At 46.9% G+C, this 21,033-nt stretch overlaps 7 protein-coding genes across 7 annotated transcripts; 3 read left to right on the top strand and 4 right to left on the bottom strand.

Moving 5' to 3' along the window:
* Positions 1 to 264: 264 nt before the first annotated feature.
* Positions 265 to 828, bottom strand: H6S33_008217 (uncharacterized protein; the record flags this gene model as incomplete). Its single annotated transcript, XM_044839578.1, has 1 exon — positions 265 to 828. A coding segment is annotated over one exon (564 nt), but the record flags the coding sequence as incomplete, so codon positions are not given.
* A 146-nt stretch (positions 829 to 974) lies between these two features.
* H6S33_008216 (uncharacterized protein) lies at positions 975 to 1,970 on the bottom strand (the record flags this gene model as incomplete). The annotated part of the gene is made up of 1 exon (XM_044839577.1): positions 975 to 1,970. A coding segment is annotated over one exon (996 nt), but the record flags the coding sequence as incomplete, so codon positions are not given.
* Positions 1,971 to 3,186: 1,216 nt separating this feature from the next.
* H6S33_008215 (uncharacterized protein) lies at positions 3,187 to 4,416 on the top strand (the record flags this gene model as incomplete). Its single annotated transcript, XM_044839576.1, has 1 exon — positions 3,187 to 4,416. The coding sequence occupies one exon, from the start codon at positions 3,187 to 3,189 to the stop codon at positions 4,414 to 4,416; it is 1,230 nt and encodes a 409-aa protein (XP_044688406.1).
* A 74-nt stretch (positions 4,417 to 4,490) lies between these two features.
* On the top strand, positions 4,491 to 7,973 carry H6S33_008214 (uncharacterized protein; the record flags this gene model as incomplete). Its single annotated transcript, XM_044839575.1, has 1 exon — positions 4,491 to 7,973. The coding sequence occupies one exon, from the start codon at positions 4,491 to 4,493 to the stop codon at positions 7,971 to 7,973; it is 3,483 nt and encodes a 1,160-aa protein (XP_044688405.1).
* Positions 7,974 to 8,967: 994 nt separating this feature from the next.
* H6S33_008213 (uncharacterized protein) lies at positions 8,968 to 12,483 on the bottom strand (the record flags this gene model as incomplete). The annotated part of the gene is made up of 1 exon (XM_044839574.1): positions 8,968 to 12,483. The coding sequence occupies one exon, from the start codon at positions 12,481 to 12,483 to the stop codon at positions 8,968 to 8,970; it is 3,516 nt and encodes a 1,171-aa protein (XP_044688404.1).
* Positions 12,484 to 12,780: 297 nt separating this feature from the next.
* Positions 12,781 to 14,901, bottom strand: H6S33_008212 (uncharacterized protein; the record flags this gene model as incomplete). Its single annotated transcript, XM_044839573.1, has 1 exon — positions 12,781 to 14,901. The coding sequence occupies one exon, from the start codon at positions 14,899 to 14,901 to the stop codon at positions 12,781 to 12,783; it is 2,121 nt and encodes a 706-aa protein (XP_044688403.1).
* A 4,394-nt stretch (positions 14,902 to 19,295) lies between these two features.
* Positions 19,296 to 20,469, top strand: H6S33_008211 (uncharacterized protein; the record flags this gene model as incomplete). Its single annotated transcript, XM_044839572.1, has 1 exon — positions 19,296 to 20,469. A coding segment is annotated over one exon (1,174 nt), but the record flags the coding sequence as incomplete, so codon positions are not given.
* Between the last annotated feature and the right edge of the window lie 564 nt (positions 20,470 to 21,033).

Raw genomic sequence — 21,033 nt, 5'->3', positions numbered from 1 at the left:
GTTGTGAACGCCAACATGATCTACACATAAAGGTGGTGAACGGTAACATGATTTGTAATTTAGATATGAGTTGAGTTCCCCGTACTATGATCCTAACAACTGCTATCACCCGCACTACAATCCCAACTAATAACTACTGTACAGAAATAATATTATATCAATACGATACCACACTTCAAGTTTCCCCTTATGTTGAGATGATAATTAAAGATATTAGTAGGAGTTCTGGACGAGATTTGAATGCGACAAAGGAATGTGTATAGGTTAGGGTACAAGATACTGACCTTCACTTTTGGTTTTTCCGGTCTTTGTTTTTGATGTGCGCTTTCCCTTCTTCAACTTGTCCGCCTCTTTCTTTTCTAACAGTGCCTTCAGTCTCATTATATCCGCCCCTGTAATCACCTGCGCTTTAGAGATCACTCTTCTGTCGGTTCTTACTGACCTTTTCCCCTCATATTTGACCCTAATGTCCCGGAGTTGAATTTTGGCAATTTCCGCTTGAGTGAGGGACTCTTCTGCTAAATGTGACATTCGAAGGATAATTGCTTTATATTCATTTTGAGTGAGCCCCGGTACTGGCCCTTGGTTGATATTTGATACTTGAACTGATCCAGATTGCTCCGTTTTAGAATAGATTCCGGGATTTAAAGCAAATTGAGTTTGATGGCGCAGGTCACGTCTGTTCTTTGGTGTTTGAAGGCATGGGTGATGTAGAATTTGGAGATTGGACTTCCAGGGAGTTGCAGGACCGGGTTTTTGGTTCGATTTGAGTTTGGTTAATACTTTATCGGAGTTGAATGGGAAAATACCAGTGGTCCGGAAAGCCGCCTGATTGAGGATTTGGTGTATGTTTTTTTCCGAGCATCGACAAAGAATGACCAAAAAGTGCTTTTATTTATACCGGTTCGGGTTTCTCGAAGGTGTGTGTCTGCTGCTTTACCATAATAATGTTGAAGGGGGCCGAATAGACCTACATCTAGAGGTTGAAGTAGGTGAGTTGAATGGGCAGGGAGGCACATGATATGAATGTTCTGAGAGGAGGCATAAGAGCAAAACTCATAGGTTAGGTGTGAACCATGACCATCTAAAATCAATAGGCGTGGTTGGGCTCCACTGATCTTTTTGGAGTGAATGTCGAAGTGTTCTTTCAACCATCGCAACCCCATATCATTGTTTGTCCAACCATTGTCGCTAAAACAAAAGACCGCTTCCGCATCATCTGTCGATTGTTGCCAACCCATGTAATGACTCTTCCCTTTATAGATTACCCAAGCTGGAAGAACACAACCTGCTACAGAGACCGCTTCAATGACTGTGATCAACTCCCGGGAACCATCCTGGGCAACGTTTGGATTTCTTTTCCCTGACCGGCAGATCACTTTCGCTTTTGATGAGTAACCAAGTATAAACCCTTTCTCGTCAAAATTGTACGTATCCTGGTTGGGGCGAAACCTTTTAGAGATTAGGGTGTGGATAAGCCGGTTTAGGTTATTGTAGTAGTCTCTTAACGTGATGGGATTATTTGCTAGCTGCCTTTGACGATCCAGTTGGGTGCTGTATTTGGCTGAAAGATCTGGATGCCTATCAAGGAAACGTGTTATCCAGTTTCGTCCAATATGTGCTGCATCGGGCCCAAGATGTTCCTCTTCCGCGATCTTCTGCGCTAAAGCTGTCGCCATACCCCGCAGTAGATCAATCCTGGGTGGAAAACCTGCATCGTCCATGTCCTGGCACCATTTCTTAAGTGCCCTTTCCACGCTTGGTGGTAGCTTCTGCTGGTCTTGATGTGCTTCCCGTCTATTTTTTCTGCCATTGAATCGATCGTTCAATGTAGCTGCGGCAATACCAAATTCTAGTGCGAGAACTGACCAAGGAGTGTTGTATTCCGCCCTCTTTGACAGTGCTCGATGTATACGATCCTCTCTTTCCTGCTCTGATAAAGCACCAGGTCGCGACTTCACTCTCACCATTTTCGGTTGTGGTTTTGTTATCACGGCGTTGATATTTTTCACAGGAGCAAACGATGATTAATGGCAAGGGTCAACTTGAATGAGTAATCTGAGACATCCGACTTCACAGGGATATCCGACTTCGCCTTGATTTACGTTATATCTTGGGTAAAGAAATCACAACTATTTCTTATAAATGAGACATTATTCTTGGGAAAATACTAATTTGACATAAAGGTTTTCAGAGTAGATACTTCAATTATACTGTTATTTCATGCTCAACACCAAAATCTCTACCTGTCAAAAGGCACCTTTTACCCGGGTAATATTCAACGGGTTGGGTTGGGTCGGGTCGGGTACTCAAATCTGACAGGTTGGGTGGGCCGGGTCAAAGCCCTTTTTCTACTCGAGTATACCCATTGTGGGCTTTCCACAGTATGAGCCCTGTTATATGGTGACCTATGAGCTGCCTAGTTCCTATCTCGCCCCACCGCTCCCGCCTTCGCTCACAATTCTAATAGCTATGAGGATAGTTCAACAGCGACATTGGACTTATTAAATAAAGACTAAGAAGTATCGCTCGGGTGGATGAATTTTGTCAAATTCGCGACCTGGACCGCGCACCACTTAGTAAGGAAATTGCTTTGCTTTTTCCAGTTGCTAACATCATGTTTGGGGAAATGCCAATGCTAAGCGGTAGTTCTGTAGCTTTTAAACTTGTAATATTGTAAACCGGATTCCGCTCGCTGAGTGACTGATGATGCCACTAAGACGAGGCTGTAACGGCAGCTATGTATTTCGGCTAGGTGATGAACTGGGATGAGGGAAGGAGGTATCGTGCAGTGGAATTAGGATTTGTAATGGGGATTTCTGTTATGTTCTTTGGGTTTCTGTTACGCGAAGGTATTAGTCATCGTTGGATTATGGATGGATATATAAGGGGGCGTTGTTTTGTGCTTTTGTCTGTTTTCCTTCTTCTCTTTCTTCCTTACGCAACCTCTGTATTTATTCCACGAATACTATTCTCTGTCTGCACTACGTCATAGGGCTCCAACCGGTTTATCATACCAGGCAGAGCCACCCCATAGTCCATAGTCAAAGCATACCTTTACATCTACGTTCACGTCTACGTCACTACCGAGGTTGTATTCCTTGGCACCACAGTCTATTGCCTACAGTCCCCGTGATACGTAGGTTGCGTCCTCTATCGCCAACCAATACAACACCATAGCCTACAATGTCGGAACATGTCCATGTCGATTATCAACAACTCAACGATAACCTCCAAAGATTTTTTGAAGCGCATCCACAGGTCGATCATGTTGTCGGAGCTGAAGCTTATGCGCTTCTTCAACAGTGTCAAAATGGTCTTACTCAATATGCAACGGATTTACAAGAGATAGAAGCGGAGGCTGAGAGGGCAAGAAGAATGTTTGAACGAGATCTTACTGCTGCCCGAGCTCAACAAACTGCTGTTCAGATTGTGGCCCCTGACGAAGAACCTATTGGAAATAATGCTCCACCTGTACCCCCAGCACCACCAGTTACCGGTACCACCTATCGGTCGGAGAAACTCCCAGACCCCGACGTGTTCAGGGGGGATCGTGACCGGGAAAGGCTACACTTATTCAAGCAACAAATGAAACTTAAGCTATTAGGAAATGCCGATCGCTATCCTACACTACAGTCTAAGTTATCGTACGCGTTCAGCAGATTGGAAGGTGCTGCTGCCAATCAGTTTTTACAGTACATGGGAGAAGAAGGTATTGCCTTACCTTCTATGACACGGTTTTATGAGATTCTAGATACAGCTTTTGGAGACCCCGATCGAATGCGTACAGCTAGAAGAAATCTTCGGAACATCAGACAACGCACTCGAACCTTTGCCGATTATTTTGCTGAGTTTCAACGGTATGCTGCTGAGTCGGGTATGGATGAAGTCTCTCGGATTGAGGCTTTGATGGAAGGAATTAATGGGGAACTGGACGAATCGATGATACACCATGAGACTCCTGCAACGGTAGATGGTTGTGCAACACTCTTGCAACGATTGGATAACCGACGACGGGCGGCGGAAGCTAAGCGAGGTAGTAAAAAACCTTGGTCTACTACTGCGACCCCGGCTCCGCGTCCTCCACCAACAAATCCTGTTCCTGCTTCCCGTCCTGCTGCCCCTGCTGCCAACCCACCTGCCACTGAGAATCACCCCTCGTTCCGTCCTGGAGGTGATGTACCCATGGACCTGTCTGGAGGACGTCGTCGCCCTACCCCTGCCGAAAGAAACGCCCGATTAGCTGAGGGCCGATGTTTCTATTGCGGAGGTGTCGGGCATATGGTTAGAAATTGCCCCCAAGCGAGGGCAACTGGAAATCAACCAAGGAGACCTGTGATGAGAGGAGCGGCATTGACAGTGGAAGAAAATGATGGAAGCGATAATGAGTCGGCAAAAGATTTGTCCCTGCACTAAGTGGCTTAGCCCAGGGACCGTTTAAGGATTTTTCTAAGATGTGTATTTCTGGTTTTTCGGTATCAGAGGAGGAAATGGATGGAAATCAACTTGTAGTAACTTGTTCGATTTCACAGAATAAAAATTCGTTTATACCTACCTACGCCCTTATTGATACCGGAGCATCAGGATATGCTTTCATTGATGAATCCTTTGCACGCCACAACAATCTTACAATGACCCCCCTTAAAATACCTCGCCATGTAGACGTTATAGACGGAAGGCCTATTAAGTCAGGAAAAATTACCCATATTGTCGATGTCTCGCTAGACATTCATGGTCATCGGGAGACGGCGCCATGTTTTGTAACGAAGTTAGGACACTATCCGATTGTGATGGGGACACCTTGGATGCGACGACATGATGTTACGATTCGACCAAAAGAAAATCTACTTGTTTTTGACTCTCGAAGCTGTTGTCAACACTGTTCACTCAGTGGAACTGCAGTTATTGTTCATGGTATCTCGATCCCCTTACCGGAACACCATACAGTCATCGTTTCAGCAACCGAGAAATCCACTATCGATATCGAACAATTAGTACCGAAAGAATTTCACCATCGTCTTCATATGTTCAAAGAATATGATGCTTCAATTCTCCCACCACATCGACCATCCCATGACATCGAGATAGTATTAGAGGAAGGCAAACGACCACCATATGGACCTATATATGGATTATCTCAAATTGAGTTAAAAGCACTACGAGAATATCTTGATGAAAATTTACCCAAAGGATTTATTCGAGCCAGTGAATCACCAGCGGGAGCACCCATACTGTTTGTGAAGAAAAGCGATGGAACCCTTCGACTTTGTGTTGACTATCGAGGCCTAAATGCGATTACAATCAAAAATCGATATCCATTACCATTGTTAAAAGAAACCCTGGCTAAGTTATCAAGAGCACGATACTATACTAAGTTGGATTTACGATGGGGATATAATCAAATCAGGATAGCGGAGGGAGATGAATGGAAAACAGCATTCCGGACTCGATATGGACATTTCGAATATACAGTAATGCCGTTTGGATTAGCTAATGCACCTGCTACATTTCAGCATTGGATCAATGATATTCTACGTCCCTACCTCGATCAATTCGTAACAGCATACTTAGACGATATCCTTATCTACTCCGAGACCCTATCAGAACATAAAGAACATATTCAAAAGGTTCTAAAGGTACTTGATGAAAATCATGTTCACCTTAAACCTGAAAAATGTGAATTTATGGTTCAGGAAACAAAATATCTTGGTTTAATCCTTACTCCGAATGGGAATAGAATGGATCCAAAGAAAGTTATCGATGTTTTGGAATGGACTACACCGACAAACCTTCGTGATGTTCAAGTATTCCTAGGATTTGCAAATTTCTACCGACGGTTTATTTTGGGATATTCGAAAATTGTTGCCCCGCTTACAGCCTTGACAAAGAAAAACGTTAAATTTGAATGGACGGATGAAAGGGAGGAAGCATTTCAGACTTTGAAAAAGATGTTTACAACGGCACCGATACTAGCTCATTTTAATCCAGATCGAAAAATTGTGATAGAAACTGATGCATCCGACTATGTTTCAGCAGGAATTCTATCTCAACGTGACAACGAAGGAATTCTACATCCAGTTGCTTTCTTTTCTAAGAAACACTCTCCCGCAGAATGCAACTACGAAATCTATGACAAAGAGCTTTTAGCAATTATACGATGTTTTGAAGAATGGCGACATCATCTGGAGGGAGCTCAATTTCCAATTGAAGTTCTTAGCGACCATCGGAATCTTGAGTATTTTATGACAACAAAATTGTTAAATCGTCGACAAGCCCGTTGGTCCGAATTTCTTTCACGCTTCGATTTCGTTATACAATTTCGGCCAGGAAAACAAGGAACAAAACCAGATGCATTGACTAGGAGGTCAGGTGACCTACCTAAAGAGGGGGATGAACGGTTAACGCATCAGAGTCAAGTGATTCTGAAGCGAAAAAATTTGGATACCAAGCTAAGTTTGTTCGCGGGTTCTTTGTCAAATGAATCCGCTGAAGGAGCGTCCACTGTAGAGGAGTTATTTTCAAAAGCTTACCAAGTGGATAGTTTCCCAAACAAGGTTCTCAATATGCTTCGGAATGGCATACGCCACTCAAACAAAATCTCACTTGCCGAATGTATGGAAGATAACAACGGTCGGCTGCTTTATCGAGGCATGCTATATGTACCAGACGATGATGACCTTCGACTAAGGCTTTTAAAAGAATATCATGACAAACCATCTGCAGGACATCCGGGTAGAGCGAAGACTCTGGAGCTCCTAAGTCGAGAATATTACTGGCCACAGATGCGGAAGTTTGTCGATCAGTATATTAGAAATTGCAATGTGTGCACCCGTAGCAAGGCATCACACAATGCACCTTATGGAGTACTTCGCCCCATGCCAATTCCCGATGGACCCTGGACAGATGTCTCGATGGACTTTGTAACTGATCTTCCTGAGAGTGATGGGTATAATGCGATTTTGGTCGTGGTGGATAGACTAACCAAAATGCGGCATCTGATACCAACGACAAAGGAGGCGGACTCACAGGAAGTAGCAAGGCTATATATTGATAACGTCTGGAAGCTACATGGATTACCCGACACTATGGTATCCGATCGAGGAACACAGTTCGTCGCGGAATTCTGGAGGTCCCTTTGTGATCGATTGGAAATCTCGCCAAAGTTCTCTACTGCATTCCACCCCCAAACAGATGGACAGACAGAAAGAATTAATGCCATAATGGAACAATACCTCCGAAGCTATGTTTCCTATCAACAAGATGACTGGGTCCGATGGCTACCGATGGCTGAATTTGCAACCAACAACCACGTTTCCGAAACAACAAAAGTTTCCCCCTTTTATGCTAATTCGGGAAGGAATCCTAGGATAACATTTGGGCCTTTGGAACATGGTCGAACGACGGCGGAGGATCAAGCGAACCGTATTGCAAGGGAAATGAAGGATGTGGTGGACTTCCTAAGAGAAGAAATGTTCCGGGCGCAAAGGATACAAGAAGAATCAGCCAATAGGAATCGAACTCCAGCTCCTCGATATTATTTAGGAGATAAGGTTTTTCTCTCGACCCGTCATATTCTAACAAAGCGACCCTCTAAGAAATTCGATTGGAAACGTATTGGACCTTATAGCATTAAACGAATCGTTAATCCCTATGCTTACGAGTTGGAACTTCCCCGGTCGATGAAAATTCATCCAGTATTTCATGTTTCGTTATTGTCACCTGAAGCGAATGATCCTTTACCAGGACAACAACGATTATCACCACCTCCGGTTGAAATCGAAGGGGAGGAAGAATGGGAAGTCGAAGATATTTTGGATTCGAGGAAACGAAGAGGAAGATTTGAATATTTAGTACGATATATGGGATATGACGAAGCCTCCTGGCAACCGCTATCGGACCTTGAACATTCACCTGAAATTATCAGACGATTCCATAAGCGTTATCCAGAGAAGCCTAAGCCTACCAGGAGGTAGGCCTTAGAGGGGGGCGTGGTCTGTAACGGCAGCTATGTATTTCGGCTAGGTGATGAACTGGGATGAGGGAAGGAGGTATCGTGCAGTGGAATTAGGATTTGTAATGGGGATTTCTGTTATGTTCTTTGGGTTTCTGTTACGCGAAGGTATTAGTCATCGTTGGATTATGGATGGATATATAAGGGGGCGTTGTTTTGTGCTTTTGTCTGTTTTCCTTCTTCTCTTTCTTCCTTACGCAACCTCTGTATTTATTCCACGAATACTATTCTCTGTCTGCACTACGTCATAGGGCTCCAACCGGTTTATCATACCAGGCAGAGCCACCCCATAGTCCATAGTCAAAGCATACCTTTACATCTACGTTCACGTCTACGTCACTACCGAGGTTGTATTCCTTGGCACCACAGTCTATTGCCTACAGTCCCCGTGATAGAGGCGGAATCCTTCCCTATTTATACATATTGGAACCTATGCCAAGGCCCGCTTTCTAATACTAATGAGATAACGATAATAGAATAAGACAATCAACCCGAAGATAACCCCAATAGAAAAGCGCCCCCGCATAGTCCCGGTCATCTATTCTAATTCCGACACGTAACCATAAACCCCGCAATTGCCAGTAACCGAGCTGTATCATGCTATTGTCCTAGAGCTACTTCCCTAAGTAGAATGGCCTGCAGCCATAAGCCCCGCTTCTATTCCGTTCCGGGTGAGACACCCAATAGTAAGCGTGCCCTCACAACAGCCTAATACTAGTGTGGTTGCACCCGGTGCCCCCACACCCCTCGGTACCTTTCTATGCTTGTTCCCCTGTTACCCGACCGTACTCGCATCACAACCCATCACTCATATTATCCTTGTTCCTTGACTTTAGGAGCAGTGTTCGTGTTTCCTGTAACACTACTCCCCCTTCCTAGACGTCGCCCTCGACCGTTAAAACCTCTCTATGATAAAAACCCTTTGGGAAAAGTCATAGAGTAGGAAAGGTATCGAGCTAGTCTTCCCTAGTCCGCTGTCGTTTCAGAGGTCGTCTCGAGTCGATGACTGGCCCTTGACTTCGCGTATGGGGCCGAGTGTTGGTGACCGGTTTGAAGTTCTCATCTAAGAGTGCCTCTTGAGGGTCGGGTGTTGCTAGTCGTTTTCGTGTATTCTGTTGCCTGCCCGGATTGGGGTCCTCTCGATAAGGTCTCAGCAACATCTCGTGGAATACGTCATGAACCTTCCATTCTGCCGGAAGATTCAATCTATAAGCCCTATTTCCTACAGCCGCGACGATCTCGAAGGGGCCTGTAAACTTATCCGACCATTTATTGTAACCGCCGAGGTTCCGAGTATCCAGCAAGACCTTTTGACCGATTGTGAACCGCTGAACTGCTGGCCCTGGCCTTGACGCCATCCTGTCAAAAGTCTTCTGCAGTGTGTCTCTCGCTGACTCATGGGCTAGGAGAAGGTCTTCCAGGTAGGTGTTTCCCTTGGCATCTAGCTGTCCGATTTTCGCATCCGTTGGCCAATCTGTTCGGGGGTGGAAACCATAGTTACAGTAGAACGGCGATTGTCCTGTCGACGAGTGTTTCGCATTATTATATGCATACTCACAAATCGGTAGTAGGTCCTTCCATTTCTTTCCTGTTCCTGCGGTATAGGCCCGGATGTAGGATTCGAGGTGCTGGTTGGTCTTTTCTGTTTGTCCATCCGTCTGTGGGTGGAACGAGGTCGAGAGTCTTCTACGAATCCCTAGTCGCTCTGTGACCGCAGCCCAGAATGCCGATACGAACTGTGTTCCCCTGTCAGAGACAATGCTCCTAGGAAGTCCGTGAAAGCGCCAAATGTCCTTGACAAAGGCATTAGCGGTTTGTTCCGCGTTGATTCCCGTCATTGGGATGAAGTGAGCCATTTTCGTAAAACGGTCCACGACTACCAATACGTTACGGAATCCTGATTTCTCCTTTGGCATTTCTACTACGAAATCCATTGAGATATCAGTCCAAGGTGTGGTGGCTAACTCTAGGGGTTGAGGGAGTGACAAGTGTCTCCGACGTTGCTTGGCTCTCTGGCACACGTCGCAAGTCTTGACGAAGTTGGCTACATCCGTGGACATTCCTGGCCACCAGTAGTTCCTATCGATCAACTCAAGGGTTTTATCCCTTCCTAGATGCCCCGCTACGGGTCTGTCATGATGATCCTCAATGACTTGTCTGACCGCGTATCCTGGCACTACCCAACGACCATCGTGGGTGGCCTCATTCGATCCCGGGGTCCATTCAGTGGCAAGCTCCGTTATTACGGCATCAGCTTCCTCTGTCCCGAAGACTTCAAGGTTTGCGTCAGGGAGAGGTTCATCCCGGAACACTCTCCGAACCCATTGTCTGTCCTGTTCATACCAGTCTTGTAACGGCTGAGGCAGCTCAGTACCTGGTATGTCGTACCACTGATCCAACGGAGTCCATTCTCCTTCGGGGTTGCCAATGATTTCAGGGCCAGTTTCTACACTGGTCCGTGATTTTCTGACAAATTGTTCTGCGCTGAGCAACTGTTTTACGGGTTGTTCACGCATTACTCCCCCTTCCATAGCGAACTCTGGGCGCCTTGTAAGTGCATCTGGCTTGCCATTCTTTTCGCCTGGTCGGTAATGAATCCTGAAGCGAAAAGGTGCTATCTTTTCGGCCCATCTGGCTTGTCTTCTCGACAACTTCTTGGTCGTTGTGAAGTACTGTAGGTTCTGATGATCCGAATGTATCTGGATAGGAATGTCCGTCCCTTCCAGCCAATGTCTCCAAGTCAAGAGAGCAGAAACTATAGCGAGCATCTCCTTGTCATAGATCTCGTAGTTTACCTCTGCCTCGTTGAACTTGCGAGAGTGGTAAGCTACCGGGTGTAGAATACCGTCCTCGAACACCTGAGAGAGTACTGCGGCCTCAGCCCAGTCACTCGCGTCAGTTTCTATGATCGCTTCACGGTGTTCGTCGTAGTGTCGTAGTATTGGAGCAGACGTAAATCTCTCCTTGAGTTCGTCGAAAGCGCTTTGCTGTTCACTGCTCCATCGCCATATGGACCCTTTCTTCAAGAAATCGGTCATCGGTCGGCAAACTTCGGAGTACCTGTGGATGAACCGTCGTAGGAAGTTGGCGAATCCGAGGAAACATTGAAGTTCCTTGACCTTGGTGGGTGGTAACCATTCCGTGATTGCCTTTACCTTCTTAGGCGAGACCTGGTTCCCTTTCCCTGATAGTACAAATCCCAGGAATTCTACCTCCTGTTTGTACCATTCCGTTTTCTCGAGGTTCCCGTATAGATGGTTTTGTTGCAGTCGCTCCAATATCTTCTTCACAAGAGTCGTATGCTCTTCCTTAGTCTTTGAATATATTAGAATATCATCCAAGTAGACTACTACGCCTTGATCTAGAAGGTCCTTGAATATGGTATTGACCATGACCTGGAACGACGCCGGTGCATTGGTTAAGCCAAAAGGCATTACCCTATATTCAAAATGGCCGTACTTCGTTCTAAAAGCTGTTTTCCATTCCTCGCCAGCAGCAATCCTAATCAAGTTATAGCCATTTTTCAGGTCTATCTTGGTGAAGAACTCTGCCCCTTTCGTCGAATCGGCCAACTCTGTCATGAGTGGAAGGGGGTAGCGATTCTTGACCGTGATAGCATTTAAGCCACGAAAGTCTACGCATAACCTCAGTTTTCCATTGGCTTTCTTCACGAACAGGATCGGTGCTGCTGCCGGGCTGGTGGAGGGGACTATTTTGCCAGAGGCTAGCATTTCGTCCAAGTACTCCCGGAGTGCCTTTTGTTCCACTGGGGAGAGCGCATAGATCGGTCCCCATGGAGGCTGCTTTCCTTCCATAAGGGGAATGGTATGGTCCCATTCAGAGTGATCAGGTAGTCGGTCGGCTCCCTCCTTAGAGAAGACGTCGACGAAGTCCTGGTACTCCATCGGTATAGCACTAGCGAGAGCCTCGCCTACCAATGCCCTTGCCCAGAAGGGGTGTTGCTCGATCGTCGTCTGTGTCTCGGGTGATGACCTCAACAGCCTGATGACCAGCTCTTCTGGGTCTTCTTCGTATATGTCATACATGGTCCTGAAGCATCCCTTCACTTGACAATTGATGTTGTCGAAGGTGACCTTGTTCTGACCCCAATGTATGGTAGGTTGATGCTCCTTGAGCCATCGATGTGGTATGACGAGGTCTTCTCCTGCGAATGACCCAACCTCACAGACGATGTCTCTGTCTAGATGGTTGCCGACGCGGAGGGTAAGGGATTGGGTGATGTAAGTGCCGGAGTTAGGCATAGGGGTACCGTCAGCCTGTCTGATGATGAGGGGCTTGGATCGAGGTTGAGTTGGGATCTTGAGACGGTGGACACAGTTCCAGGACATAACCCAGTCCTCTGTTCCGCTGTCTAGGAGTGCGTTGACTGTTTCTGCATGTTGGGTACTAGTTGCGGGGTGGTTCCAAGAGATCTCAATCTCAAGGCGGGTTTCTTGATTGTATAAAGACATGTTCGTATGTTTTGAAAGTGTAGGGTAAGGTAGATTGTTCTTGGGTATGAGTGGGTTTATATAGAAAATTCGAGCGTTGATCAAATCATAGTACAACACTTATACGCCAGGCGTTTTCGGAATGTGACCCCGCTTCTCGAAATGTGTGTAGAGAGAATTTAAATTGCGCAAAATAACAAAACCGATAGAACATAACATAACCCGATCCCTTAGAAAAGTCCTTCTTCCAAAACAGAATAGAAAAGCCGTAACACAACATAGAATAAAACACCGCATAAATAGAGATACCCAATCAATTTAGTCCTCCAAATTCGTAATCCTTGCCCTGAATGCCTCATTTTGTGGCCCCAATTTTCGTTTCTTATCACCCTCCCTTCCGTGGTCCTTTCTCCCGGAAGGATATTCTTTTCTCTTCAGGTTCGTCAACCTGACCTTACTCGTCGCCACGCAATCCTTTACGAAGTGGTTATCTCTACCACAACGGAAACACTTTCCTTCCTTCTGCCATTTCTCCTTTTCTTCTTTGGTGACACCTAAGTCATCCGAGGTCTTGGAGTTGTTGGCTGATGCGGGAAAAGTTTTCCGAGGATTTGCGTTGTTGCGCGATTTCCGCCGTTCCGTTTTTTCCTCGCGAGGTTTCACAGTGTCTTTACCTCGCAGGATTTCTTTCCGAGCCTTCACCTCATGGTCCTTGCGTCCGACTTTTCGTACCCAGACTAACCAGTCCACGAAATCATTCGGTTCCTCAATCGCATTGGAGAGCCGTTGTTCCAGCGAGGAGTTTATTCCTGTTAGGATCATGGATCTCATGACAACTGGTCCAACTCGTGCGTCCCATTCTAGGTTCTGCATCTCGTTGATGTAGTCGTCGATTGGGCCAGTTTGCCGGAGTCTGTCCATCTTCTGCTTGGCCTGTTCCTGACTTGTACGGTTGCCATATTGAGTGCGGAGCTCTTGCTTGAACCGTTCCCAGGTTCCGATACTTCTGTCCACAGCCAACCTCTCCGTAAAATTCCGCCAGAAGTTTGCCGCACTACCGGTAAACTCGAGGGATGCCCACATAATCTTAGTGCCATCATCCCATTGGACTTTCTTCTGGAGACTGATTAGGATTTCCATCTGATCGATCCAGAGTCTTACGTCTTGATCGGCTCTTCCGGAGAAGGGAATGTTGGCCTTTTTGGGTGCATCGCCTACGGTGGCGCGAGGGGGGTGCGAGAGTTCTTGTTCTCGTTGGCGCCTCCTTTCCTGTCTTCGTTTCTTACGTTCCAGCCGCCTGCGGCGTTCGCCTTCCGAATCTGAGGAATCCGATGGGGATGATCCGGGTGCTTCCGGAGCGTTACCTCCCTTATTGCCATTCCCATTTCCTCCACCTTGTGCTCCCTGACCTCCTTGCTGCCCTTGTTGGCTTTGTTCTTCGAGGTCTTTACTGGATTCGGAGCCAGCTGGAGGGACGACTGGTTGTTGGGGAGGTGGTTTGGGAGGTGGGCCTGATCCGCCGCCACCTGTTTCTGGGGCCAGTGGTTTTTCCGCAGCCGCTTTACGGGCTGTTTCCTTCATCTGCTCCACCATTTCTTCTAAGGCCGTCTTTGTTCCAGAGAACCCATCTACCAAGGAGACCTGCTGCTGCATGGTCTTTTCCAATTGTGCTAGTGTGGCTGCTACGCCTTCTGGGACTTGGGCTGGACCATCTTTTGGCAGTCTTTGAATCCAGTCAGCCAGCATGGTTATGTGCTGGGCCTGCTCTTCCTGCCGCTGTTGGTGGGCCCTAGTAGTGGTGACGATCTGTTCCAAGACTTGACCGAGGTTCGTAGTGGTTGCGGCTGTCTCTGCCCGCACTTGCGCGAGGATGTACCCCTCTCGGCGCTCCCGTTCTTCTTGGTCCTGGTTGAACTTCATCTGCAATTCGCGGATGAGTTTGGTCTGCTCCTCGTGCTGCTGGGTAAGCTGTGCCGCGTGTTGCCGAGTAATTTCCCTGATTGCGGGTAGGTCTTGGACGCTCACAGTGAGGTCTCCAAGTCCGCGACTCAGTTGCTGAACCACTGGGGCTCCTCTCCGTTCGATTTCTTGCCCGATGATTTCTCCAAAGGGGTGCTCGATCCGGCGTTCCTCTACGTCCATATCCGTATCCTCGTCTTCGTCCGTTTCCCTGGGGACCGAGGGCCTCGGAATAGAAGATCGTTCTCTGATTGGCGTTTTGTATGGGGAAAAATCTCGATAGTCCCCTTGCCTGCGGGAGCGGGGTTGGCCATAGGATGCGGCCGGCTGAGTCGATCTGAAGAGGTCGCTGATCGGCATGTCCAGATCCCTCCTGTGGCGCTGTCTCGCCTGGGTTTCGACTATACCTCGATCTCTCACGGTGATCGAGCTCTCCATGTTGTAGTCTTCCTCTATTTGTTGCTGATGACCCCTTGACATCGCTAAGTTGCTCAATTCTGAGTTGTGGCTGTCTTTTGCACCAGGGTTGAGCGACGAACCAAGGGACGGAATGAGCTAATCCGTAGGATTGCTGACTGAGGGTGACTTTGATGGGGAAAAGTTCGGGATAGTTGAGGATCTCCGGGTCGTGTTCTTCGAACGTGCAAGTAGTACCTGCTTCGGCAAAAAACCCGGCGTATTCAAGGTATCCGCAATAGAGGTGTTCGGCACTGCCTCTGCGAACGACAAAAGAGGTGGTGCAAGTAAAGTTGTTGATAGCTGCTGTTGCTTCTCGGGGATGCATATGGTATCAAAGAATCCTTCTAATAGACTACTTTCTTATTCTTTTACTTGAGCGCACGGTGACTATCCGCCACAAACAAAATACTCTCAAGTATTGGTCTAAGCAAGTAGTTGTCTTATCGGGACGTTGATGATATGCGATCGGTAAAATAATAGCGTAGTGGATAAGGTACAATATAGTGTTTGGGGAAATGCCAATGCTAAGCGGTAGTTCTGTAGCTTTTAAACTTGTAATATTGTAAACCGGATTCCGCTCGCTGAGTGACTGATGATGCCACTAAGACGAGGCGGAATCCTTCCCTATTTATACATATTGGAACCTATGCCAAGGCCCGCTTTCTAATACTAATGAGATAACGATAATAGAATAAGACAATCAACCCGAAGATAACCCCAATAGAAAAGCGCCCCCGCATAGTCCCGGTCATCTATTCTAATTCCGACACGTAACCATAAACCCCGCAATTGCCAGTAACCGAGCTGTATCATGCTATTGTCCTAGAGCTACTTCCCTAAGTAGAATGGCCTGCAGCCATAAGCCCCGCTTCTATTCCGTTCCGGGTGAGACACCCAATAGTAAGCGTGCCCTCACAACAGCCTAATACTAGTGTGGTTGCACCCGGTGCCCCCACACCCCTCGGTACCTTTCTATGCTTGTTCCCCTGTTACCCGACCGTACTCGCATCACAACCCATCACTCATATTATCCTTGTTCCTTGACTTTAGGAGCAGTGTTCGTGTTTCCTGTAACACATCAACAGAGACAATCACGAATTTACAATAATGACGACTGAAGGCTAGTGACAGCTGAACGCAGGAAGTCACGAGTTTAACAAAAGTAATATGCCCGAGCGCTATCAATAGGTACTGTCGAAATAGGGCATTGCGACATCGATTATATATAGTAATTACTCATGTATAAGGGATTACTTATTGTAGGAAGAAGGTTTTCAAATTAGGCTTAATGTTAAGGATTATGTAATATGTCGATCAAGTGGTATTTGAACTATCTTTATATAAGGAGCGACAAAATCCAACAGTTGTCTCAGCGGCGCAATAGTATATTTTCTCAACTACAAAACGTATTCTTTCACAAGGTCACGTATTCAAAACCAAACTCAAGTCATATTCTCGCAAACTCCAAACTTCAGGTACTAATTTTCTCATTCTTGCAATGGCATAGCGCAAGTAAGGAAGAAGTTGAGGAACGAGAGTGATTAGTAAGCAAAATTTCATTTTTTCTATCTCTGTAGGTTTTCGGTTATATTTAACTCTTTTCTTTGTATGGATTTCCATCACGCGAATTAGTTATCGGGTTCTGAAGGATATATATGTAGCTGTGATTTCCCTTTGTCCTTTCTTTCTTTTCTCCTTATCCAAACTTCCTGTTATATAGGAATTTATTCTATTTTCTGTCTTCGAACCTCTATGAATTCAAGTTGTATTGTAATGGAGCAATTTAAATGCCTGGTGTATGAGTATACACAGGGCCCGGTTACATGCTGAGAGTTATTATTAGAAGCCAGTTGCATGGTGATATGCAAGTACCGGCAGTGTGGTTAGCTACCAGCTGTTAGAGTAACTACATTCCAGGCGCTAGGAAGGGGATCTATTCATGGGAGCAATGACTGACGAGTTTATGCCTTGCCAGTGACTAGAAGACCAGCCAGAGTGAAGCTCTGATTGCCCGGTGATCTTCTGTTTCCTCTAAGCATTGTAAGTCCGGCGGAGGGCAGGGACTGTGCTAGGGAAGTCTACAATAAGCGAAAGCTCTACAGCAATGATTCAGCTTACATATGAGCGGCAGCTCATTTATGCAGGCCCCGGTTGTATGACAACCAAGGCTGCAGGTGTCACAGAGGCTTTGACTAAGAGTGGTTGCCTTGGGTATCGGAAACACCTGCTGACACTTAGAGAAAAGCGGGGTAGTGGTGGTATTGTTTCCGGCACCGAGGAAAGGCCCCGCCGGAATTTAGTAAGGAGTTAGGAGCAGAGAATAGAGGCCTTCGCAGTATAAGCACTCGGTTCATTCTCACCCTTCAGTCCTGTTCTCTCCAGTCTTCATCAGAAAGAAATATCAAGTTCTTATCGGTAGCAGAGCCCTTAAAGATTATTGAGTTCTAGCAATAGTATCTTTGAATAATCTGCAACCTGATTGTCTATCTTGCACGGCCGTCTTTATTCCATCTTATTCTATTTCTCTTAGAAGAGATCCCCGTTACACGTATAACCTCTCGGTTGTGCCCCTTTGTCCCAGTCCTAGTCTTGATTTCATTTCGCATAACATGAAGCGTTGGATTTCGTTCTCGTTCGTTTCATTCAATATTCTATCGTTAGGAAACTTCGTCTAATCACTATTGGTATCAAGTCCGATAACCCTGAACCCTGACCTTGACCCCGCACAAGGTGAAGAGTTTTCACCCATTTGACCCTGAATCAGCTTTTACCGTTCTCTATCGAGACCCCCCGAACCTCGTTCCAGTTTCCCCGATTCGGCCCATAACAATTCTCCTGCATGGACTGAGATACCTCACACAATTATATCATGTGATCAGCTGATCAATATACGATGAAGTTTTGAATGTGCGAGAATATGATTTGAGTATGGTTTTGAACATATAACCTTGTGAAAGAATATGTTCCGTAGTTGAGGAGATATATTATTACACCGCTAAGGTTCCAGCGAGAACTGTGGGAGTTTATCGATCATTATATACAGATAGTTCTAATATTGTAATGGAGTATCACAGCCCGACCACCCTCACCTGCTCTGCCGATGAGAACGCTACGGAATCTGGTTGTTGGGTAAAGGATCAGGGTGGCTTCGGTGAGGTTGGATATGTTAGTAAGGTGCTCGGAGGATACAATAAGCGCTAGGCGCTTCAGGTTAGGTTGTAGAGAGAAGAATCGTGATTGGTTGTGGGATGTTATTATGTTTGTTTGATATTTCCTTAGGTATGGTTACGAGGATTAGTTATTGGATTATTCTTTGAGGTTTATATTCGAAGCTTCGTTCTCACTATCTGTACTTCTCTTTCTTTCTTCTTTACGCAACATCTTCATTCTGTTGGCTAGAAAACCCTATTCTGTTTCGATCAGTATTCAGCCCGGTCCCCTGTCCTCGTCCGAGAACATATCCGAATAGATCCTTGCCTCGGTACCTACCCGCGTCTTTGTCCTAGAACCCCTCCCCGCTAGACGGAGCCATTTCAACTGTCTGGTATATGAGTACACACAAATCCCGGTTACATGTTGAGAGTTATTGTTAGAAGCCAGTTACACGGTGTTATGCAAGTACCGGGAGTGTGGTTAGCTACCAGCTGTTTCAGTAACTACATTCCGGGCCCTAGTAAGGGGATCTATTTATGGGAGCAATGACTGACGAGTCTATGCCCTGCCAGTGACTAGAAGACCAGCCAGAGTGAAGCTCTGATTGCCCGGTGATCCTCTATATCTTTTGAGCATTGTAAGTCCGCCGATAGTGGCAGGGAATAGGCCAGAGAAGTCTACAATAAGCGAAGACTCTATAGCAATAATTAAGCTTACATCTGAGTGGCAGCTTATTCATGCAGGCTCCAGTTGTGTGGCAATCAAGGCTGCAGGTGTTACAAAGGCTTTGACTAAGGATGGTTGCCTTGGTTTCATGGATCGATTAGTTAATTTTCATGGATCGACTAGTGGATATACGGGGTTACGAAGAGTCGGATTAGTCAGAAAGGTTCTATTGGGTTCTACCGGGTTCTGTTGGTTGTTAATGTATGAGTCATGTTGGATTTGTCATCGCTGGGATTTCCTTGGGTATATTAAGGGGGGTTGTTTGTACTTCTCGTTCTTTTTCTTCTTCTTTCTTTACGCAACGTCTTCTGTATCTACGCTGTCTATTGCTATACAATATTATCGTCCTCTTCTTTCTTTAAGAAGACCAGTGCCTCGGTTCCTCCTTGTCCCGTCGAACCTTACCAACGCTAGAATCCCGTAGTACCCCTATTGCAAGTTCCCATACTGTCCACTATTACACTCTTCGTACCCTGCGGAATACTCGCTACTCACCCCCTTGAGATTACGTTGCGTCGTCATCCGCACCATACGACATGTCCACCCCCGACCCACCCGTATGGGCTCCACCCAACGATGTAGAAGGATTCAGGCAGATGTATGAGGCCGACTCTGCTGAATTATTCAACAACATCGCCACCCTCGTCCAGTGCGTCCGCTTCCAAAGGGACACTCTTCACACACAACTCACCGCCGCCAATGAAACCATCGATAACCTCGAGGAGCAGATAACCCAGCTCAACCTCAACCTCAACGTCGCCCGTTCTGCCCCCGCCCCTACCGTCGCTGCCCCCATTGCCGCTGCTCCCCCACCTGCTCCCGTCCCCGCCTTCAGGTCTGAAAAGTTTCCAGACCCTGAAAGATTCGATGGCACCCGCACCAAGCTCTCCGGATTCACCACCCAACTTCGAATGAAACTTGAAGTCAACCACGATCGGTTCCGAAACGAGGCAGCAAAGGTTATTCATGCCATCAGCCGCCTGGAAGGAAGGGCCCTTGACCAGGTCGTTCCACTCGTTAACGCTAATCCTGCCGCCCCCTTCTCCTCCGTCACTGCCTTCGTTGCCTACCTGGAAGCCTCGTTTGGAGACCCAGACCCCTGGGTTACCTCCCGTCACCAACTCATTGCCCTGAAGCAAGACAAAGGGGACTTCGCCACCTATTACTCGCAGTTCCTCCGTATCGTGGCATACCTGGACTACAACGAAGGAGCCAAGATCGATGCCCTGGCCGAAGGACTGTCAGAAGACCTGAAGTACGCCATGACATACCGGACAGACAGGCCTACCACCGTCGAGGCCTATGCCACCATTTCGATGACAATTGATAACCAGGTTCGGGGCTGCAAAGCTGAAGAACGGGCCATTTGGAATACGATGGGACAATTCACCACCCCCGCTGCTGTCGCACACCCATCTCATACCGCCGGGGTCCGCGCTCCAATGGACCTCTCTGTTCTCCAAAGCCGTCCCACTCAACGCCCTGCCGTCAAACAACGATACACTTTCGTCAATGGACAACGCAAGACCTCTGCCGCCGAAAAACAATGGCGAAGGGACAACAATCTCTGTATGTACTGCGCTAACCCCGGTCATGTCTTTGCCAACTGCCCCTCTGCCAATCGCCTGCGCGGTAACCAACCGGTTATGAGAGGCGCTCTCCTCGCACCCGGTCATATGGCCGTCGACCCAGCTGTTCCACTGGTCGCTAGTCCCGCCTCCTCCGAGTCGGGTTTTCAGTAGTCCTGGGTTTGATTAATGGCCCCTGCCCGGGACCTTCCAATGTTTCTCCTTTATCTGCGTTTTCTATCTCTGGCTTCTCGGTATCGTCTGTGGAGGATAAATTGGATGGGGATCATTTTGTTGCTTCTTGTAAAATTATAAACAATAAAATATCCATTCAAACTCACGCATCGATTGATACCGGTTGCTCCGGATTCGCATTCATTGATGAAACATTCGCGCGCCATAACAACTTCCCATTTCTCCCCCTTAAATCACCCCGCACTCTTGAAGTCATTGACGGACGGCCCATATCTTCTGGACAAATTACCCACCTCTGCTACCTACCGCTATCAATTGACTCCCACCATGAAACTACCCCCTTCTTTGTTATCAAACTCGGCTCATACCCACTCGTCCTCGGAATCCCCTGGCTTCAATTGCACGATGCCACATTACGGTTTAAGGACAACAGTATACTGTTCGACTCTGAACACTGTAAATGCAAGTGCAACTCTTCCGCGATACCCGTTCCCATTAGGGGGGTTGCACC

The sequence above is a fragment of the Morchella sextelata genome, assembly GCF_020137385.1.
Source record: "Morchella sextelata strain SCLS chromosome Unknown scls_25, whole genome shotgun sequence".
NCBI classification, from domain to species: Eukaryota; Fungi; Ascomycota; class Pezizomycetes; order Pezizales; family Morchellaceae; genus Morchella; species Morchella sextelata.
The sequence above is the reverse complement of the archived record's forward strand: the minus strand, read 5'-3'. Positions and strand labels throughout refer to the sequence as shown.